General features: G+C 36.4%; 1 protein-coding gene across 3 annotated transcripts in view; it reads right to left on the bottom strand.

Annotated features, from left to right (window-relative positions):
• Window positions 1-637: 637 nt before the first annotated feature.
• The window catches only part of VGLL3 (vestigial like family member 3), a 62,203-nt gene continuing 42,093 nt past the window's right edge, over window positions 638-20,747 (bottom strand). For all 3 annotated transcript variants that reach the window (XM_007500739.3, XM_007500740.3, XM_007500742.3), the window contains exon 4: window positions 638-5,090. In XM_007500739.3, coding sequence (XP_007500801.1) covers window positions 5,047-5,090 — 44 coding nt within the window. In that variant the 3' untranslated portion in view covers window positions 638-5,046. The remainder of the gene's footprint in view (window positions 5,091-20,747) is intronic.

The following is a 20,747-nucleotide window of genomic DNA, read 5'->3' as shown; positions in this document are numbered from 1 at the left end:
AGAATTAATCTTATTTAAAAAAATAAGAACAAGACACTGCAGTTTATAAAGATTTTTATGAATTCTTTTGTTGAATATGAAGGAAGGAAGTAAGAGTGCATTAGCTAATTGTCAAGAAATACAGAACAACATAAAATGCTACATTAAAATATAATCATTAGAATTCACATTAAATTATTTATTAAACATGACATTTTTAATACAAAGTTCTTCATCATTTCATATCATTTACACATATTAATGGCAGTTTAATTGAAGTGATGATCAGAACTGGTAGGGGCTGGGGGAAGTGGGGTAGTATTTGTTTGTTTGTGAAAATACCATCATTTTTAACTTTTTGAGACCAAAAATCATATTAATGTGATTTCATTCATTTAGTGCCACTGAGATGTGCAAATCTTCCACCCTAGAAATGCGAACTTCAACGAGTATGAAAACTGCTTGTAGACTTACCTAACTGGGAATAACTTTGCCTGCCAACATTGCTAAATATGTTCCCGATATGAGTTTGCAGCTTTCCAATTCAATCATGTAAATTCTAGAATTCCCACTGCTAGTTAGCCATCCCTTTTACCAATTGCAATTCTCTTGCCCTAGTATTTAAAGATAAAAAAATCTAGTGACCATTTTTCTTTAAAAGACTGCCAAGAAAAATCTCACCACATAGTGCAGCTTTTTAAAAATTGCATGTGTGGACTATCATGCGTGAATCAGCTTTAATTTCGTTCAAGATTGTAAATATCTTCAGAAATCAAAATAGGTCTTGGTTAGTGATTAGCGATTATTGATTATTGTCCTATCACATAAAGAAATGTACTCTATTAATCCAGAGGCCAAAAGAAAGTTTCTGGGGTTGATTATGTTCTATAAAATTAAGTGAGAAATTCTGCTATTAAAAGAGAAGTCATTCACAAAATATATCTTTCCTGGATTGTCTTTTCCAAAAATGCTATTTTCTACGAAATAGTCCTTTGCTCTCCTAGATAGCTTCAGTTGTGTCCCAAGGGCATTGGTACGTAACACTTAATGATCCAGGATTCATGCTTTTGGAATTGTTAGGAAGCAAGGAGTCATACTGAATTATTGGTGCATAGCCATTTCACTGACAGGTATGAAGAGAGAACTGGTGAATGCAACTTTTGGACACTTTAAGACAAAGCATCACCCCCCCCCCCCAAAAAAAAAAAACCACCCCCGTACTATAGAAATAAAAGCCAAAAAGAAGTGAATACCTTCTCAGAAAGATCAGCAGGATTTGTATCATACTGGAAAGCATAGCTTTGGGGCAATTAATTCGCAGAAAGGTCCAAGGAGAAAAAGCCCATCCAAAGATTTTTAGACTTCAAACTGTTGTATGAATGGTAATGTCACATAAGTGAAATTTTCCAAGAGAGGTATTTTTAGCATGGGGCTAAAAGGGCTTTTAAAGTTACATGTTATTTATTACAGTGAAAAATGATGTTTCCCCAAAGATAATGACGAACACCAAGGTAAGTAACATATACGAGGAATGACTCCCTTTAGAAAGATGTTCCTATCTATAGCCCTGCAGAATACAAGGGTTGAGTATTTGCTTATACTATGCATTAAAACTGGCACGGTACTTTCAGCTATGCTTTTAAAGACCTTTGCCTCCTCCTCTCTACTTGAAAAGGTGATCAATCACAGTATTTTTAACTGCCATCAATACCCCTTTGTCACTGCAATGGTAGTGGTGAACTCTTTCCATCTTCAATAACAGACACATTTTCCACATCTGCTTCTAATAGTTTCTTTTCCCCCCCTACACGTAAGTAAATTTGCTGACTGAGATTATGTTTTCCCCCTCTCATATGGATTTTTTTTACCAAATCTTACTACTTTTTTTCAAGCTTGCAGGTAAGTAAACTGATGGCCAACTTCAAATGCAACTTTTTTTTTTTATCACAGCTGCCAAGAAAACCTAAAACATAATGCAGAAAGAATCATAAATCTTCATATTCTAAGTCAACTGATTGCATGAACTACTTGAGCAGAACTTGAGTCCTTGATGAATAAAGGTATATGAAATTAAAATCTATGTAATCATTAGCCCTGAAAGGGTTAATTTATTCCTTTAGGAATGGATGTACTTGAGCCAGATAACAGTATGGATTTTAAATTTAATTTCCTTCAGCTGGGGACATAATGGAAATTCATGGAGTTCCAAAAGCTTGATTTGCAGAAAACAACCATGAAATAGCATATGAGCAGATCTAGGATTTCCAAGATGAGGAATTTTCCTCTACCAATGCCGATTGTCACCTTTGCTGCACCCCATCACCTCAGTGAGTTGCCTAGAACATGGAGAGAGTAAACGATTACCCAGGGTTATACAGCCAATATGTGTGAGTGGGACTTCCTACCCTAACCAGAGTCTGAATAATGTCTGTATTTTATGGAATAGAGACAAGGCCTTCAGGAGCACTGCCTACCTTGCCCAAATGACAGTCCGATGATCAACTAGTAATATATTATAATCATTTCTAATGTAAATCTTTGAACTTCTCAGGACTGAGTAGAAATTCAATTCAAATGGATGTTGAAAAATGAAAAGACATGTGCAAATGGTTAGGGAATATAGCTTCAGAATATAGCTTCCACCTGCCATTCTGAATCACAGAATCCTACAGTTAGCCAGACTCTAATTTCCTTAAGGGCAGGTCAAATCCCTCTGAGTAGGAGACAGTCAGGTGGCTGAGTGGGTAAACACTGAGCTGGGAGGGAGTACAAGTCCCTCCTCAGATATTTACTAGCATCACTTACTCTCAGTCTCCGTTTCTTTATATGTAAAATAAGCCCAATAATGGAATTAATATATGTACAGCACTTCCCAAAACTTAAAGCGCTATGTAAATGCTAGCTATTACTACTAATGCCTATCCCCCATCTATGGAGGATACCCTAAAGTTGGGCCATGTACCATGAAGAACTGATGGTCATTTACAGGGGCATATTGTGTTAAGGTTGTGTCCAGTTAAGAGGAAACAAATTGGGAATAAGACAGAGGAAACCAGAGGGAAGAGAAAGGAGACGTAGGAGATATGCAGGAAAAGAAGAGATCCCTAAAATAAAGAGCTGAAAATCAGCTATGAAAACCCAGTCTAGATAGGTTTATGGTGTTGCTTAATATACTAAGATATATACATACACAAAAATATATGCTTCGAGCTTTAAAGTGGTCATTTATTATCGTACTTTGAATTTCATAGAGGGGAAAATGAGAAACCTTCTCAGCAAACAAAACTTAGAGGTGGTTGGAGCTGATTTTTGAACTTTGCTCATCTCTGGAAGCCACCAAAGACTACAGTAACAAGTCTTACCTTTGTAACCATTGAAAACAATCAAGAATCCTAATGCCTAGTTTACTTTTGCAAACTCCAAAAACATCACTCTGGTAGTTGACTCAATGCCGGTCTATAATCTGTACAAATTAGTGCCATAAACATGAAATTTCATCTGATTTAATCTGTGCCTCTCCCTCCAGAATCCTCAAACTTTCAGCTTATTAACACCTTCCAAATCAGCTAATTAGCAATCCAAATAAAATTCTTGCTTGCTTTAGATCATACCCCATGGGTACGCCTCACTTAAGATAGAACGAAAACAGTACATTTCAAGAGCTGCAAAAGTCATGTTGGAAATAAAACAGATGACATAGCTAGGAACCAGACCTATGGTTTCACTGACAAAGGGAACTCCAGTGAAGACAATCCCTCTATAAATGCAAGTCAGCACCTTCTCCTCACAAATGTCAGAGTTTTCGAAAGCTCCTGAGAGCGGTGAGAAGCTAGGGAACTTATTCCAGGACCCAGAGGTGAGCCTTCTGGATTTTGAGACCAGTTTTCCATCTACTACGCCACAGTTATGTCTCCGTTTCAGCTGGAAAAAAACAGTGCCTGGATTTTGGAGTACTCTCTGAAATAGCTATTGAGCTCACAGCTTCGGGGTTGTTGAGTACCTTCATTACAAAACGTGCTTGTTCCTCCTCCAGATCCCTCACCAGGGAGAAAACCCCCCACCCATTTAAAGCAGTTATTTTTAAACTAAGACTAGATCATCAGAAACCACAGAGCGGATTCGCTGGCATTGATGGATCACCGTGGATAAAGTGATCTTTTTCCTCTAGTAGGCATATATGAATTCTGGATACACTTATGCAGGCTGGAGGAGCTGGGAATGATGCTTCTACAGACAAACTCTTCAGCCAACGCCAAAGAAAAGGAATATTCGTTTTGTTGCTATATCATGAGCATTGACCAACTTTGCTCTGAAACCATGTCTGCACCTACTAGCTGTACAACCTACAGCAAGGGTTGAAACTATCAACCTTTCAAAGCAGTGTCATGTGAAAACAACATTGGACTGGCTGGGCTTGGCAATGGCGCTACCGTCTTCAGAGGAAAAGTATCAAACACTTGAGGTAACCTGGAAAACATAGAGACACATCACATCACCGATATCTACAAGTAAGCATTTATACAGCGTTGCCAGTGCTTCTCTGAGAGCAAGTTCTTTAAACAGAACTTCACAATTTTTATAATTTTTTTAAAAAAAATACATCCCTCTAAAATAGCCCATCGATGCGAGACCACACTTTCTGTATTTCTACAAAAATAGATGCACAGAGAGCTACAAAATTGTATTCCTGAAAGGATGAGCATCACCATTGTGGCTTGGCTTTTCCTGGAAAACAAGGTGGTTTGTTTCAAAGGAAAAACAGATCAAAATTGAATGGAAAATAAACCATGCTGTTGAAAAGAGTAAAGAGGAAGAGAGTTGCACAGGCTCAGTTGGGGGAAAGAATCAAACAAAGATTGTTTTGTTTTGTTTTTTCAATGTTCTAGGCCCCATTAAGCCTTCTCAAGAAAAGGCTCCAAAACCAAAACCAAAATGGCTGACTTTCCATCTTCTCTTTCCATGTATATGGATCTTGTCCTCATGCAGAAATAAGGAAACACTGGTGACAGCTCCATGCCAGTTGTCCTTTGATTCTGAATCCAGCTTCACTTGTTAATATTGTGTGTTTCAGAACCAAGGAGAGTCCTTGCTCTTGTCCTGGTGCTGCAGACCTACATAGGTAGGACAAGAAGAGAGGAGGAAAAACAGTTAAAATAAAGTATTCTTAAAATTGTACAGTACTATATTGATTTGGAAATGTGAAAAATAAGCAAATAAAATTATAAAAAGGCATAACTGCCAGCCATTGTCCTCTAGGGACTGTGGCGTTATTTTATAGTGAATATATATGGTGAATATTGTGCTTGACTTGGGTGGAAACCCTGCCTCTAATATGAAGAGTTGTGCACCTCTACCCAAGTCATTTAATTTCTCTGACTCAGTTGCTTTCTTTTTAAAATGAGGGAAATAAATACTGCTACCAACCTTACTGGATTATTGTGGGGTTAAATGAGATAAAGTTCTTTACACACTGTAAAGTGATGTTGTTGTTTAGCTTCAGCATGTAAACTAGAGCTGTCAAACTGGAACTGACAATGAAGTTATCAGATCTGTTGAGTAAAATATCCCCAAAGCCCGCACCCCTATTCACTGGATTCTTACTGAGCACGGGCTCCTTAAATAAACACCTGTGCCTCCATCTGCGTGTTAACGCAGATTCAAGATCTAATGTGTAAGAAACTATATGTGGAAAAAAGAGAAATAAAACACATGGATATCACAATATGTGGTTAACCCTGTGAATTGATTAGTTTAAACCAGTGGTATCAAAGTCTCTAATCAGTATATAAGGATTCCCCTGGGTGGCATACTGACAGTTTTAAAATGTGATGTTACCTGTATTTTATCGTATTTTTTGTTTATTTTGGTAAATGTTTCCCAATTACTAGAATGGGCCACATTTAAGAATGTTGTGAGCCATGTGTTTGACAACTCTTATTTACAATAAGGAAATCATAATGACACCTACAGATTAAGTGCTACCTGAAGCCACCATTTCTTTTTTTATAAATGCATTAATTTGTTTGTGACATTAAAATTCCCAGGTACCTCCTATTCTTCCTCCTTCCCCTACACTAGAGAAGGCATCATTTAACCAAAAGATATGTGAGCTCCATGGGGAAGAGAAGAATTTTAGACCAAGCAAGAGACAGAGAACATTACAAAATGTAAAATGAATAATTTTGATGGTTAAATTTAAAAAGTTTTTGTACAAACAAAACCAATGCAATCAATATTAGAAGGGAAGCAACAAACTTGGGGGGGGGGATTATAACAAATTTATCTGAGAAAGGCCTACTTTCTTAAATATATAAGAACTAAGTCAAATTTACAAGAAATCAAGCCATTCCCCAATTGGCAAATGGTCAAAGGATATGAATAGGCAATTTTCAGATAAAGAAATCAAAACTATCAAGAAGCACATGAAGAAGTGTTCTAAATCTCTTATAATTAAAGAAATGCAAATTAAAATAACCCTGAGGTACACCTCACACCTAGCAGATTGGCCAATATGATGGTAAAGGAAAATAATAAATGTTGGAGGGGACCTGCCAAAATTGGGACACTGATGCATTGCTGGCGGAGATGTGAATTGATCCAACCACTCTGGAAGGCAATTTGGAACTATGCCCAAAGGGCTCTAAAAGAATGCATGCCCTTTGATCCAGCCATAGCACTATTAGGTGTGTATCCCAAAGAAACTTTTAAAAATGAGGATGGACCAGTTTGTACAAAAATATTCATGGCTGTGCTTTTTTGTGGTGGCAAAAATTTTTTGAAAATGAGGGGATTCCCTTAGATAGGGGAATGGGGAACAAATTGTGGTATATGTTGGTGATGGAGTTCTATTGTGCTATAAGGAATGGTGAATCGCTTGATTTCTGTAAGAAATGTTAAGACCTACATGAAATGATGCAGAGTGAAATGAGCAGAACCAGGAGAACCTTGTACACAGTAATGGAAAAACTAGGGACTATCAAATGTAAATAGACTTTTACTAGCAGCAGTGCAATGACCTAGAATAATCCCAAGGTACTTATGAGAAAGAATGCTATCCATATCTAGAGACAGAACTGTGGGAGTAGAAATACAGAAGAAAAACATAGGATTTATCACTTGTTTATATGGGTATATGATTGGGGAGTTTGGTTTAAAGGATTGCTCTATTACAAAAACAAATAATATGGAAATAGGTTTTGAGTGATAATACATGTATAAGCTAGTGGAATTGCATGTCAGCTCTGGCAAGTGGGAGGGAAGAGGGAAGGGAGACAATATGAATCATATAATCATGGAAAATATTTTTAAAATAAATGTATTAAAAAGATGTGTATATATATATATATATAATTAGGTTTTGTTTATTTCTATTTATCACTACAACATTAAACAAAGGATTTATACACTGTATGCAGAGATGGTTTAATATAAGGAAAAGTATCAGTAAAATTAATTACATCAATAACAAAAACCATATGATCATATCAATAGATGAAGAAAAACCCAGGACAAAATATAATATTCATTCCTATTAATACTGCTTGAGGGGGCAGCTGGGTAGCTCAGTGTGTTGAGAGCTAGGCCTAGAGACAGGAGGTCCTAGGTTCAAATCTGGCCTTAGCCACTTCCTAGCTGTGTGACCCTGGGCAAGTCACTTGACCCCCATTGCCTAGCCCTTACCACTCTTCTGCCTTGGAGCCAATACACAGTATTGACTCCAAGACGGAAGGTAAGGGTTATTAAAAAAAAAAAAACTGCTTGAAAGTATGGTATAGATATATTTTTTTAGAATAAGTATATACTTCAAGACATCAGCAAATATTATCTGTAATGGAGATAAATTAGAAGCCTTCCTTATAAGATCAGTAGTGAAACAAGGCTACCCATTATCACAATATTATTTAATATTGTATTAGAAATGCTAGCAATAGCAATAAGAGAAGAAAAAGAAAGTGAAGAAATCACAAGTCAGAGATAATAAAATTCTGTCTATTTATAAATGATGATATATGGAAAAACCTAGATTTTTAACTAAAAAAGTAGTTGCAACTCTTATTAATTATAGCAAAGTAGCAGAATATAAAGAAAATCCACATAAATCATCATGTCAATATCTTACCAACAAATTCTTGCAAGATAACAATATAGTAAGAGACAACCCATTTAAAATAACCATAGACAAAATAAAATACCTAAGAGTATACCTGCGAAAAACAAACCCAGAAACTCTATGAAAATAATTATAAAACAAAATTAAACAAATAAAACTACCATTTCTTAATCTTTATAACTGGAGTATGACTGGGGTGAGTAAGTGGCATACTGGAAAGAGCACCAGGCCTAGAGTCAGGAAGATCTGAGTTCAAATATGACCTTAGATGCTTATCATCTGTGGGACACTGGGCAATTAATTTAACTCTGTTTGCCTCAGTTTCCTCATCTGTAAAATGAACTGGAGAAGAAAATGGCGAACCACTCTGGTATGTTTGCTAAAAAAAATCCAAACAAATAGGGTCACAAGAAGACTGAAATGACTCAAACAGGGCTCAGACACTGAAAATGTGTTTAATTTCTGTGATAGCTTTTTCTATTGTTTGTGGCTTTATAATCCAAACTCTAAACACCATACAAGTTCAGGTAAAAATTGAACTTGTTTTGTTGTTTTTTTTTAAAGTATACTAAGTTATGGCTTTGCTGATTAAGACAATTTGCTTTATTGTTCCATCTAAAGTTTGGAATGTGAGTAGCAGATTGTTTTATCACTGTTCACTCTTTAAAGGGTAGCTTTAACTTTTACATGTTCCCAAAACAGCTACAAAAAATCCTTTTCCCCTCCTAAAATTGTCAAAGTATTTCATAAGACAACAAGCAATTATTATGAAAACAGACACAATAACTACATGTAAAGGAGACAATAAAGTGATCTAAAAAGCCCACTACGGAACCAGGAAAAAGACAAGGAGAAAGGTGAGATGGAGAGTATTTGACATCATTACAAACACCATCTCTGGACCAAAAGTCAGCACTATCTGAGTGAAGAAAGCATCAGGATTGTCTTTCAGGGAGTCTGTTCCCACATATGGATAACAGAAACAACAATTTGTTCCATCCTCTTCTCAAATAATGGACCCTGTGCATTTCAATCTAAGTTTCCTGTATTCATTTTAAAATCAATTCGTGGCAAAAATAATTTGCAGTCTTGAAACTATCCCAATTGAACAACCTATCCAATTCAAACTACCTGCACTGACAGTTTGCTGAGTGCATAAATATTTTTCTCATTATCAAAATGTCTTCTGAATGGTTTAGTGTTTCCATATTTGAAGAGTACATCAATTTGTTCAATGCTAGAAATAAAATTCATGAGTGCTGCTGCTAATACCAGGTAGCTTTTTTTTCTTCTTCTTAATTCCATTAAATAAAAATAACAGCCTGCTGGTGACTTTTTTTTTGCCCATAATACTTATTCAGTCATGATCCACCTGGCAATTCATTCTAGGCAGGTAATAGTAGCTCATAGTTGCTTTTTAACAATTAATTGCTAGTATTCTATAGCTCTAAAATGAAACTTTGTTCTCTCTATACCTTGGACATCAGATGTTGATACAATGATTTGTTTTCCCCAATTAATGATTTCCTTTCCTATCTTATTACATGGAAATGTGTTTATACAAAAGCTTTTCAATTTTAGGTGGCATGCTATACTTGTGGAATATTAAATCTGCAATCATAAATTCAATATATTGGTTAGTTTTGATGAGCAATGCTGTTCTTTCTTTTCAATCTGTTAAATTGAGTTGCTAGTTGTTTAGGGAAAAGGAATATATGCAGAAAAAGTCATCTAAAACAAAAGATCATTCAAAACCAATACAAACACAAATAATGAGTTAGTGTTGTAAATTTTAAATATAGCACAATGTTTACAGACACCTACAAATGTGCCTGACAGAGCCTTCTTCTTCATCATTGTCTTATTATTACAAATTCTTTCTCTTCACCAACACAGAGAAAATCAATGTACACAGGGGCTTAAATTGTCCTGATCAGATGCTCATTGTTCTGTATTTTATTTCTCTTTGGCTATGGGTGCCTCCTGACTTAGACCTCTGCTTTATAAGGCCTCAAGGTTTTACTTCCATGGACTGTAACACAAGCAATAGTCAACAATGACCTCTTGTGTAAAGACAGAGCCTTTCTAAGAAGGTGCGCCAAAATGTGTATTCTATTACCATATGAGAATTAGGAGATCATGTAGGATATTAGGGATAATATACTCTCTTCTGGCAATATGGACACTTCGGAAGTGATGGGGTCATGTCCAAAAGTTGTCAAATCTGAAATCATTTAAGGCACTAATGGAGGCTCTTCCTTTCCCTACAGCTTCCTTTCATAAAATCTTCTAGCAGTAAACTTCCCTTTTCTTAGGATACATCATGATTGAGGCTTGATGACAAAAAACAGTTCCTCGCCACAGAAGAATGAGAGTCTGGTAAGCATTTGTAGGAGGTGAAGGGCTACTTTAGTTCAATTCAAGTAAAAGATGGATAGGTTCATGCTATCGAGTACTAGAAAGAAAACAGTCCAATGTGTTTGCCTTACCCCATCCCTATATTATAGAGCGGTTCCCTACTAAGATATAGTAAATAAATGGGTCATATCATGTAACATGTTAACTATCTTGGCCAGATTGGGAGTACTAGTTTGGTGGTGTGTGCTGGGTGGCTACCGAACAAGATACCCGTTTTCACCCATCTCTGCAACTGGTTTGTTTCTTTATGAAGTCTTTTTCCAAATTCATAAACAGTCAAGTGCAGCGAGTGCCCAAAGGGCTTCATGCTGCATGTGATCCCCCTCCTTACCCCAGGCAGGGGTGGGAGGAAGCACTCCCATTGGGCTCATGGGCAGAGGGATGGGTGCTGAGAGAAATGTCCTCAGGTGCATGCTGAGAGGGGAGGGGAACAGCCCTCTCTGGCATGTGTACTCTAGGTTCACCAACATGGGTCTAATGGGTATGGCTGTCTCAGACACTTCTATCTCAGATGTTGCTGTTCTTGTTGTTCAGTCATTTCAGTTGTATCCCACTCTTTGTGATCTTCTCATTTGAGATTTTCTTGCCAAAAAGATACTGGAGCAGTTTGCCATTTCCTTCTCCAGTTCATTTTACAGAGGAGGAAACTAAAGCAAAGAGGACCAAGTGACTTGTATTCTACTTCCCACTCATTAGGTACTAAGTTTCTGAATCCATATTTGAACTCAGGAAGAAGAGTCTTCCTGACTTCAGCCCTGGCAATCTATCTACTGTGCCATCTAGCTGCCCTGCTATCTTGGCTATTGTCTGTCTAATCAGTTCATCTCTTCTTAGTCTGGGGTCGTGAAAACCTTTCAGATTTCATTGGCCTCTCTCTCTCTCTATCTCTCTCTCTCTCCCCCCCCCCTTTCTCTCTCCCCTCTCTCTCTCTCCCTCTCTCTCTCCCTCTCCCTACCTTCCCCCCCCTCTCTTCCAAACAGTGCACTTATTAATTTGGATATAAATCATGGTAAATGGCCACATATTTTCATATCCATTTCAAATAGCACACAAGTTCAAATAAGCACAAGGGAACACATTTACATTTAGTTGCAGGCTATGATGGGAGAGGGGGGATAGAGGAAGGGAAATCTCTTTCCCCTTCCCTGTCCTGTCACCAATCCGAGGAGAAATGGGAAGTGAAAGGTGAGGTGGAATTGACTCCAGTGGGCTTATCAGCTATCCACTTAGCTTTGAATTTCCACCTGCCTTCCCTGTCCCATTTGATTGTGCTTCTCCTGGCCTTCATGTGTCTCTCTCATGTCATGATTTCTCATTTCCATTTGCTTTCTTTGCTTCTTGCCATAGAATCAGCATCCAGATCTCCTTTTCTCCCATCTCTCTGCATACTTCTCTGTCTCAGCCATATATATGGCTTCACAGTAGAAGGACGTTTCCTCCAAGGCCAAAATGTCTTAGAAAGCTGGAGAATTCTAAGTAAAATGTTCATACACCTGTGCATAGTCTCTTCAACGAATCCCACTAATTCTCTACTATAACACCTCTGAGAAGTATAAGACTATAATTTGTTTAGAATTTTTTCCTCTGAGTCAACTCAATTCAACAAAATTTATTAATTACCTACTATGTGCAATTTTCTTACCCCTATTTCCCCCAAGTAACTTTGTTGTTGTTGTTTTTTAAATCCCTAACCACCTGTCTTAGAATCGATCCTAAATATTAGTTCTAAGGTAGTAAGGGCTAGGCAATTGGCATCAAATGACTTGCCCAAGATCATACAAGTAGAAAGTATATGAGGCTAGATTTTAAGTAACTTTCAATAACTAAAGATCCTTTGGGGAATGGGCTAAATGTTGAGTTTTACCTCTTTTTTTTTTCCCCAGAAGAGTCTGGCACGTAATAAAGACTTAATGTTTATTGATTAATTGCTATAATTTGAAGAGTAGATGCCCATATGTATTGGAAGAAGTTTTTAAATAAATTAATTAATTAAAAATTTTTAAAAAATAAATAGAATCCATTTTGATGTTTCTAACTAGAATCTGATACACAAGTCCATCCCAGGTACTGTACAATAGGAGAGACACACAGATCTGCTCTTCAACATGATCTGGAAGCACTAGTAGGATTTATAAAGAAATGGTAGGGGATCTTGGTTACAAAGGACTGGGGAGGCAGATTGTCTGGGTTCAAAGGCCCAAATCTGTTATTAAAAAAACTAATGTGATGCAGTATAAGTCACTTCTCTTTTCTAGGTCTCAGTTTCTTCACTTGTAAGATAAGGGGATTTAATCTCTTCTGGCTTTAAATCCTGTGTTCCTAATGACATACGTCCTAATGACAGAAACTAAATCATTCTTAAATGTGGGATCAACTGTACTTCATTTTTAAATTTTATTTTATAAAACTTATTGTTAAAGGTTATAAGAATAACCCTTTACCATAAAACTAGAGCTATCACAGACTCTCTTTAGCTAACAATTTTTAATAAGCTATCTTAGAGGGGAATAGCATCTTCTCACAAACTTTATTTGGCCTATATATTATGAGTTTATGATTGAGTTACAGACAATATTTAACAATTTAGACCTTCTCCTTTCTTAATGCTTCAGAGCTAAGGAAAATCACATCAAAATATGAAGATATATTCTAAAGGCATTTTTTTCTATCCATGAGACCTTTATTGATCCAGGACACAAAAGTAAAAATTTTAAGAAACTGTAAGTAGGGCAAATCGATAACTTTGGGCAGAGGAGAATCTGGATTCCTGGATTTTACTAATGCTTTCTGTAATCTCTGTCTGGGCTACAATAATAGTCTCCCTATTAAGAAAATGATTTTTTAAACTGTCTGAACTTATTAAATAGACTTTAAATTTTAATCTGAAGTGGGATGCAAAACATGAACTGTAAGTATGTAAGAATGACTGGAGCAGATATCAGTAATATACTTTAATACATTATGTTATTGTAGAAAATACAGCACCTGCACATCTGGGGCAAGTATTTAAGAAGTCCTTGGACTAGTCATTCAAGACCTGCGTGTTTTCCCTCCCACCTTTGTATTACAGCTCTCCACCTTGGCGCATCGACTCATTTAGACACTTCTTTCCCACCAAACAATAGATTTCGAGCTAGAAGATATCTTAAAGTTGATCTAGTCCAACATCTGTTAACAAGTGAGGAAACAGATCCAGAGAAATTCAGAAATTTTCTAAGGTCACACAGTCAGTAAAGAGTCACAGGCAGCACTGTAAAGCTGTAAAGAATGGAGGCAGAAAGCCATGAATCTGAACCACTATTTGAGGAAACAGCCACACTGATCAAGCTTCCTCCAAAACTAGTGAAGTCCACGAATCCCCTGAATATTTCTCACACTTTACCCCATTCTGGCAGTCTACCTCCCCCCCCCGCTTCAGATCCTTTTTGGACTGCGTTTCTTTTTGCTTGTATTTGCAACCCTGGTGTTTTTCCCTTAGTGAGGCAGCTAAGTGGCACAAATGGACAAGAACGCTGGACTTGGAGTCAGATTCTCAGTTCAAATTCTGCCTCAGATATTTATGTGATCCTGGGCAAAACCTTAACCTCTCTCAGCTTGAATTTTCTTAGCCATAAAATAAGGACAACAATAATATCTATCATACACAGTCATGAGGATCCAGTGAGATGAAAAATACAGTGTTATGAAAACCTTAAAGCACCATATAATTACTAGCTAGCTTTATTATTATTATCATTAGTACAGTACTTGACCAATAGTAAATACTTAATATTCCCTCCTTCTATCCTTCCTTACTCTGTAACTGTGTAACTTGACCTCACTTTTCTCCAGATTCCTCAATTGCATAATGAGGGTTTGATTTGATGATTATTAAGATCTCTTCCAGCTTTAATATATGATCACATTACTGTGAACAGCTCTCTTTTCAACTTACCATGCTCTCTCTCTCTCTCTCTTTCTCTGTCTCTCTCTCTTTCTCTGTCTCTCTGTCTCTCTCTCCCTCTTCCTCTCTCTCTCATCCTCTTTCTCTCTCTGTCTCTCTCTGTGTCTCTGTCTCTCTGTGTGTCTCTCTATTTCTCTCTCTCTGTCTCTCTCTCCCTCTCTCTCTCCCTCATTCCCTCTCTCTCTGTCTCTGTCTCTCCCTCTCTCTGTCTCTTTCTGTCTCTCTGTCTCTGTCTCTCTCTCTCTCTGTCTCTCTCATCATGCAATATACACATATCATACACTCTGTCTCTTTGCCTGTTTTCCATCAACTTGTGTTTCACCAACCTCCACATATTTCTGCATTTTCAAGTGGAAGACAGAATAGGTAAATATTTTAGAATCAAGTTTGATGACAAGGCTAAATCATTCTTAGAAAAGAATTCATGTTCAAATACTGAAAAGCAAGACAAAGATCACGAAAATGAGTAGCTAATGAGCATTAAAAGAACATTTTCAATTTTACAATTAAAAATGCAAAATATTTGATATCATATTAGATGATAGAAACATGTATAAAGAAATGGATCATGAGTATCTATAAATTCAATGAACTGTATTTCAGTTTATTGACATTGTAGTTCATTGACTAATAAAATTAAAGATAACTTGGGAAAAAATTCAAGGAAAGATAGAAGGGGTGAGAAAGGAAGGGAAAGAAAAGGAAGGGAAGGGTAAGTGAAAAGGTAAAGGGAAAAGGAAAGGGAAGAGGAGGGGCCTAATACAATTTCTTCTACAAATTTACTCCCAGACCTGAAGAAGAGCAAGACCAAAAATTTCCTGGATTAGCTTGATGTAACTGAAACTGCAAGTTATAGTGTTCTCTGGAGATTCTAACTATCCAAACATCTGTTGAATAACAAATAGTGCCAAACATGTATCTGTAAAGAGGTTTCTAGGTTATACAGAGACAATTTCATGATCCAGAAAATAGATAATCCAACCAAAAGAGGGACTCATATGAATCTACTACTTAATCATAAAAACATAATTAAGGACACAAGAATCAAATAAGATATTTTAAACCTGAAAAATATAAGTATATCATATATGTATATATATTATCTGAGGACACCTCAAAAAGAATTTGACTTCAAAACCACAGTAATATAAATTCATGGTTTCTTCAAATGAAATCTGTATTTCTATGAATTTAAAATTCAAATAAATAGTTCAAGTTAAATAAATCAAAGAAATCCAGACTATTCAGAAAACTCATATTTTTGAATACATTAATATCTTCTTAAAGAAGAGTTGGAGTGTCAGAAAATAATTCTGAAAAATTGTTTCTACAGGTAATTGAAAAAGTTAAATAAAAAATGAAAGGTATATAACATGGTGAACATAGAATATAGAAAAAATGAAATGATTATATCTTAACAGGAAGAAACTGACTGGCTACTGATTTAAGTGTAATTTTAACTTCAGTTGGGTTTAGTCAAACCATCAACTACTTGGAGGACAAAGGATAAAACAATCAACACCAAACAGAAAAAAAAGACAAAAATAAGAAGAGGGCATACAACACAGCTTCAAACCGGCCAGTTCAAACAAACAACTAATGTAAAAAGAATGGAAATGGGAAAAAATTTTTAAAATGTATTTTATCAGCATTTCCTGTAAAATTCTGACTATGAAGAGCAGTTCACAATGAAAAAGACAAGGAGCCTAGTTAAGAAAAGTACACTCATTTACTAAATAATACAAAGAACAATAGTTAAAGGTTATGAGCAGTGATGCTTTATAAAATGATAGAAATCAGCGAAAGTCAATATATAAGTAGAAATCTTGATGCCAGAATTGGTCACACATTGATAAACTACCAAGAAGATGACAAATTAAGGCAAAATGAAATAGATTTGCCAATATTGGTATAATTATCCCCATAATCATAGTGATACCTCATTTGTACTTTGAACACCTCAGATTGTGGGAGGGGCAAGGGAGAGAGAGAAATAGAAATGAGAATTAAGAAAACAAAGTTAGAAATAGTGTCTAGGACAGATAAAGTACATCTGAGGTGAGATGATCTTAAAAGTAAAGAAGGGGACACCTAGGTGGATCAATAGATATAGACTTAGGCTGAAGGTTGGAGGACCTGGGTTCAAATCTGGCCTCTGACACTTTCTAGCTATGTGACCCTGGGCAAGTCACTTAATCTTATTTGCCTAGCCTTTACCTCACTCCTGCCTTGGAACCAATACTAGTATCAATTCTAAAACAGAAAGTAAGAGTTTAAAAAAAAAAAGTAATTAGGGATCATGTTACAAGATGAAGAGATTAGAAAAAAAGGACAGAATGAAGTGTGATTTTAATAGGGCAAAATAAAATCAAAAGGGAATTAATAGCTATAAATCTATATATACCTTCTTTCTCAGAGTAAAAAAATCGTTATGATACAAGAAGGAACATGTTGACTATGTTGACTTTCACAAATGATTTCTGCCTTAGGATCTGTGCTCCTAGTCATAAGATTGACTGAAATTAATCATCTCATTAGTCTACAAGAATTTATTAAGTGCTTATTATGTACCATGCCTTAAGCTAGGTTCTAGGAATACAATTACACAATAACTGAATATAATAACAATAACTGAAAACAAGTTTATAATCAACCTGGGGCAAATAACCTCTCTCAGTCTCTCCTCCCTCCTCTATCACCGCCCCCTCCTCTCTTTCTCTCTCTGCCCCCCCCCCCGCCCCCCGCCCCAGTCACAGGCAGAGATTGGGAAAGGTCTCCTAGATACAATGGCACTTGAGCCAAGCCACAAAAGGAAACTAGGGATTCTGAGACAGAAGTGAGAAAGGAATGTGTGCTGAATATGAGGACAAGCAGTGCGGAGTCAAAGAGATGGAAGATAAAGTACTCAGCATCTGAAGAACATCAATAAAAACGATTTGAGTAGAGTTTGGTGTTCATGAAGCAGAACACTAGGCTAGGGCCAGATTGGGGATTTAAAAGGCAGAACAGAAAAATTAATACTTTATCCTGAAAATTACATGGCACTACAGGTATCCATTAGACAGACAGGGAAGTGACATGCTCAGGTTTGTACTTTAGGAAAACCAGTTTGACAGCTGTACAAAGCATGGATCGGAGCGGTAAGAAACTCGAGGCAGGTTCAGGTTAGGGCAGATGAAGCCCAAACTAGGGCTAAGGGCAATATGAGTAAACAAAAACAAAATGACAGTTACAAGGCATCTTGTGGAGGCAGAAACAAAATTTGGAGATAATATATAAAGTGACCGCGAGGAGGAAATTGTTACGATGAAATTTCAAACCTGGAAGTGATAATAAGTAGGAGAAAATAACATTAGACAACTTGAAAGTTCATGGGCCCTTCCTTGAATATAATATGGAAGTCTGGAAGAGAAGAAAGTTTTAGAGAAAAGATAATATTGCGGTGATGGAAAATAAAGAGTTTATAATGATAGAAAGGTTGCAAAACTTAGTAACTGAAAGGTAGAAGTACCTCAACAGAAATAGGGAAGTTTAGAAGAGGAAGGAATAGATAATTTACATAGAACACATTGGGTTAGAGATAGCAATGAGCTATCCAGTTCAAAATACCTAAAAGGCATCAGGGAAATACAAAAGTAGAGGTCAAGAAGACAGAGCTACAACTCTATATCATCTGGGAGTCATCAACATAGAGATGGGCAGATGGAGGCAGAAGGTCTGATAGGAAAGAAAGAGAAAAGAGGAGTACCCCAAAGAGAGACACGAGTACATCCACAATTGGGTGGATTTCGTGGATTATGATCCAGGAAGAGACCCCAAGAATTGCAAGTAGAGAGGAGAACCAAGAGATTACAGCCTCATGAAAACCTGAACTGGAGCTCAGAGCATCTTGTATGAAAGAGTTGGTTGTGTTGGTGTTGTGTGTTGTGTGTTGGTGAGTTGGTTGGTTCAACAGTTTCAAGTAGTACAGAAACATAAGAAAGATCAGAACTGAGGTACATCAGAGAGGATGAGGATGAGAAAAGTCCATTAGTTTGGGCAGTCACGAGATTACTGGTGACTTTGAATAGAGGATTTTAAGTTTAATGATCATGTAGCAGTTCTGATTACAGAATATTTAGAAGATAGTGTCTAAGGTAAAAGGTGGAAACCATGAGTTTAGATAGCTTTTTCAAGAAGTTTGACTAAGACAGGGAAGAGAAATCTGGGAAAATAGCTTATAAACAGAGGAGTGTGTGATAGCTAATTTGAGCCAGCTCATGATAACTGACAATTAAATTTTCAATGGCAACATTTATAACTTGGAAATCAGAAAAATTTAAAAATCAGATTGACTAAGCTTTAAAAAGTGATAGAGTAATGTTAATGATGCAGATTAAATTTAAAAGTGATTTGGGTTTATGGCAAAAAGTTTGTTGCTAAATAGTTACTAACAGAGGAGTAAGTTTATTTCATTTTTATTTTTAAAAGCCTTTACCTTCTATCTTAGAATCAATACAAAGTATCGGTCCTAAGACAGAAGAGCAGTAAGGGCTAGGCAACTGGGGTTAAATGACTTGCCCAGAGCCCCACAGAAGTATTTGAGATCAGATTTGAACCCAGATCCTCCCATCTTCAGGCCTGGCTCTCTATCCACTGAGTGACCTAACTGCCCCTAAAAGGCATTAGATTGAAAAAAAACAAACTTACTTTCTGTCTTAGTATCAGTTCTAAGACAGAATAGCAGCAAGGATTGGGCAATCAGCGTTACGTGACTTAGCTAGGGAAGTATCTGAGATCAGATTCATACTCAGGTCCTCCCAATTCTAGGCCTGGCTGCCCCCACAACAGTAAATTTAAAGAACTACTGCTGCTATTGCATTTATTTTTTGCTGACTGCAAAAACAAAACAAAACAGAAAAATCCTTTTGACTCAGTAAAGCAGAATGTAGCCTTTTAAAGCCTTTCCTTTAATAAGCCTCATCATACACATGTTCATATTATACATGATTTCTTAACAAGTGGAACCGCAGTGAATATTAATTATTCAATAACTTTCTGTATAATATATAGCATATAGTATACATTAAATAGTTAGTTATGTGCTTACTAAAGCTATTTCCCATTATTATGGAGAATGGCTTGCCCATAATTATGAAAGATTCCTTATGAATGAGAAAGTCCTGTAAATGCCCCTTTTTGCAGATGATACATCATGTTGATGCATCAAGACCTAGAATATGAGGTCACAGACCTTTCACAGGATATGTAATTACTCCAAAGAGATAAATATCTAACAAATGATACTTGAAAAATTTAATAGATGGAAAATATTTCCTGCATAGGCTAAGATATAAGATGGAAGTCCAGCCTACTTTCATTTAGAAACTTGTGCTGCATATGCAAAGAACCCAAGCCTCAAACCATATCTTTTAACACATTCAACATTCTTTTTTCTGGTAATTCCATAATGTTGAAAATCTTGGGATACTAGAGTCTAGGAAGAAACAAAGTTCTAGTTTATCAGTTCAATAATGGAGAGGAATCTTTTGGGTATGAGTAGATTGCACCATATTTGTGAAGATGATCTTCTTTGAAATAAGTAAGAGATACACTGGAGGAAATACATGATTGGAAGAAGACATGAGTTCACCTTGTAGTGAAATTGAGATATAATAGGTGAATATGGTTGAGTATTGCTAAAGGACCTTGAAAACATCCAGAAGAAGGACTCTAGCATCTTGGAAAAGATCCTATGTGGATTCATAATAAGAATGGTGCAGGATTTAGGAAAAACAACAGCAAGCACAACACATAGATTGGTTGAAATTTGTTCTGATGGAAAGAATACTCCAAATAGAAGAAAATAATATTGATGCAATTCTCTGAGGTTTGGGAAATAGAAAATATGAGTCCTTTCTTTGACTTGCTTGTCTAATTCTTTTATTCTGTCTCCTCCCACATGATAAGGAAAGCACAAGGCACTATCCTGAAAGATTCAAGATAGAGCAGCACAGAAGTCTTGGCTCACTTGGTCTAGGATGTTAATATCCCAAACTATATTAATTAAATCACTCAACACAAAAGATCATAATATTGATATTTTATGCCTTCAGTTTCAATCAGGGATGAGCTAGCAAATGCTTAACTCTTTCACCGGAAGGGGGAAAGTATACACACAGGACATGTTTAAGTTTAATCTACATTATTCACATATTCTCCTTCACTTTCTTAAGTCTAGACAATCAACCAAACAGTAAATAAAGCACCGATTTGTAGCATATGCCCATTTCTAAGATGTAAATTCTCACACTAAAA

Source organism: Monodelphis domestica, chromosome 8 (genome assembly GCF_027887165.1).
Source record: "Monodelphis domestica isolate mMonDom1 chromosome 8, mMonDom1.pri, whole genome shotgun sequence".
Lineage (NCBI taxonomy): Eukaryota > Metazoa > Chordata > Mammalia > Didelphimorphia > Didelphidae > Monodelphis > Monodelphis domestica.
This window is presented reverse-complemented; position numbering and strand designations above follow the sequence as displayed.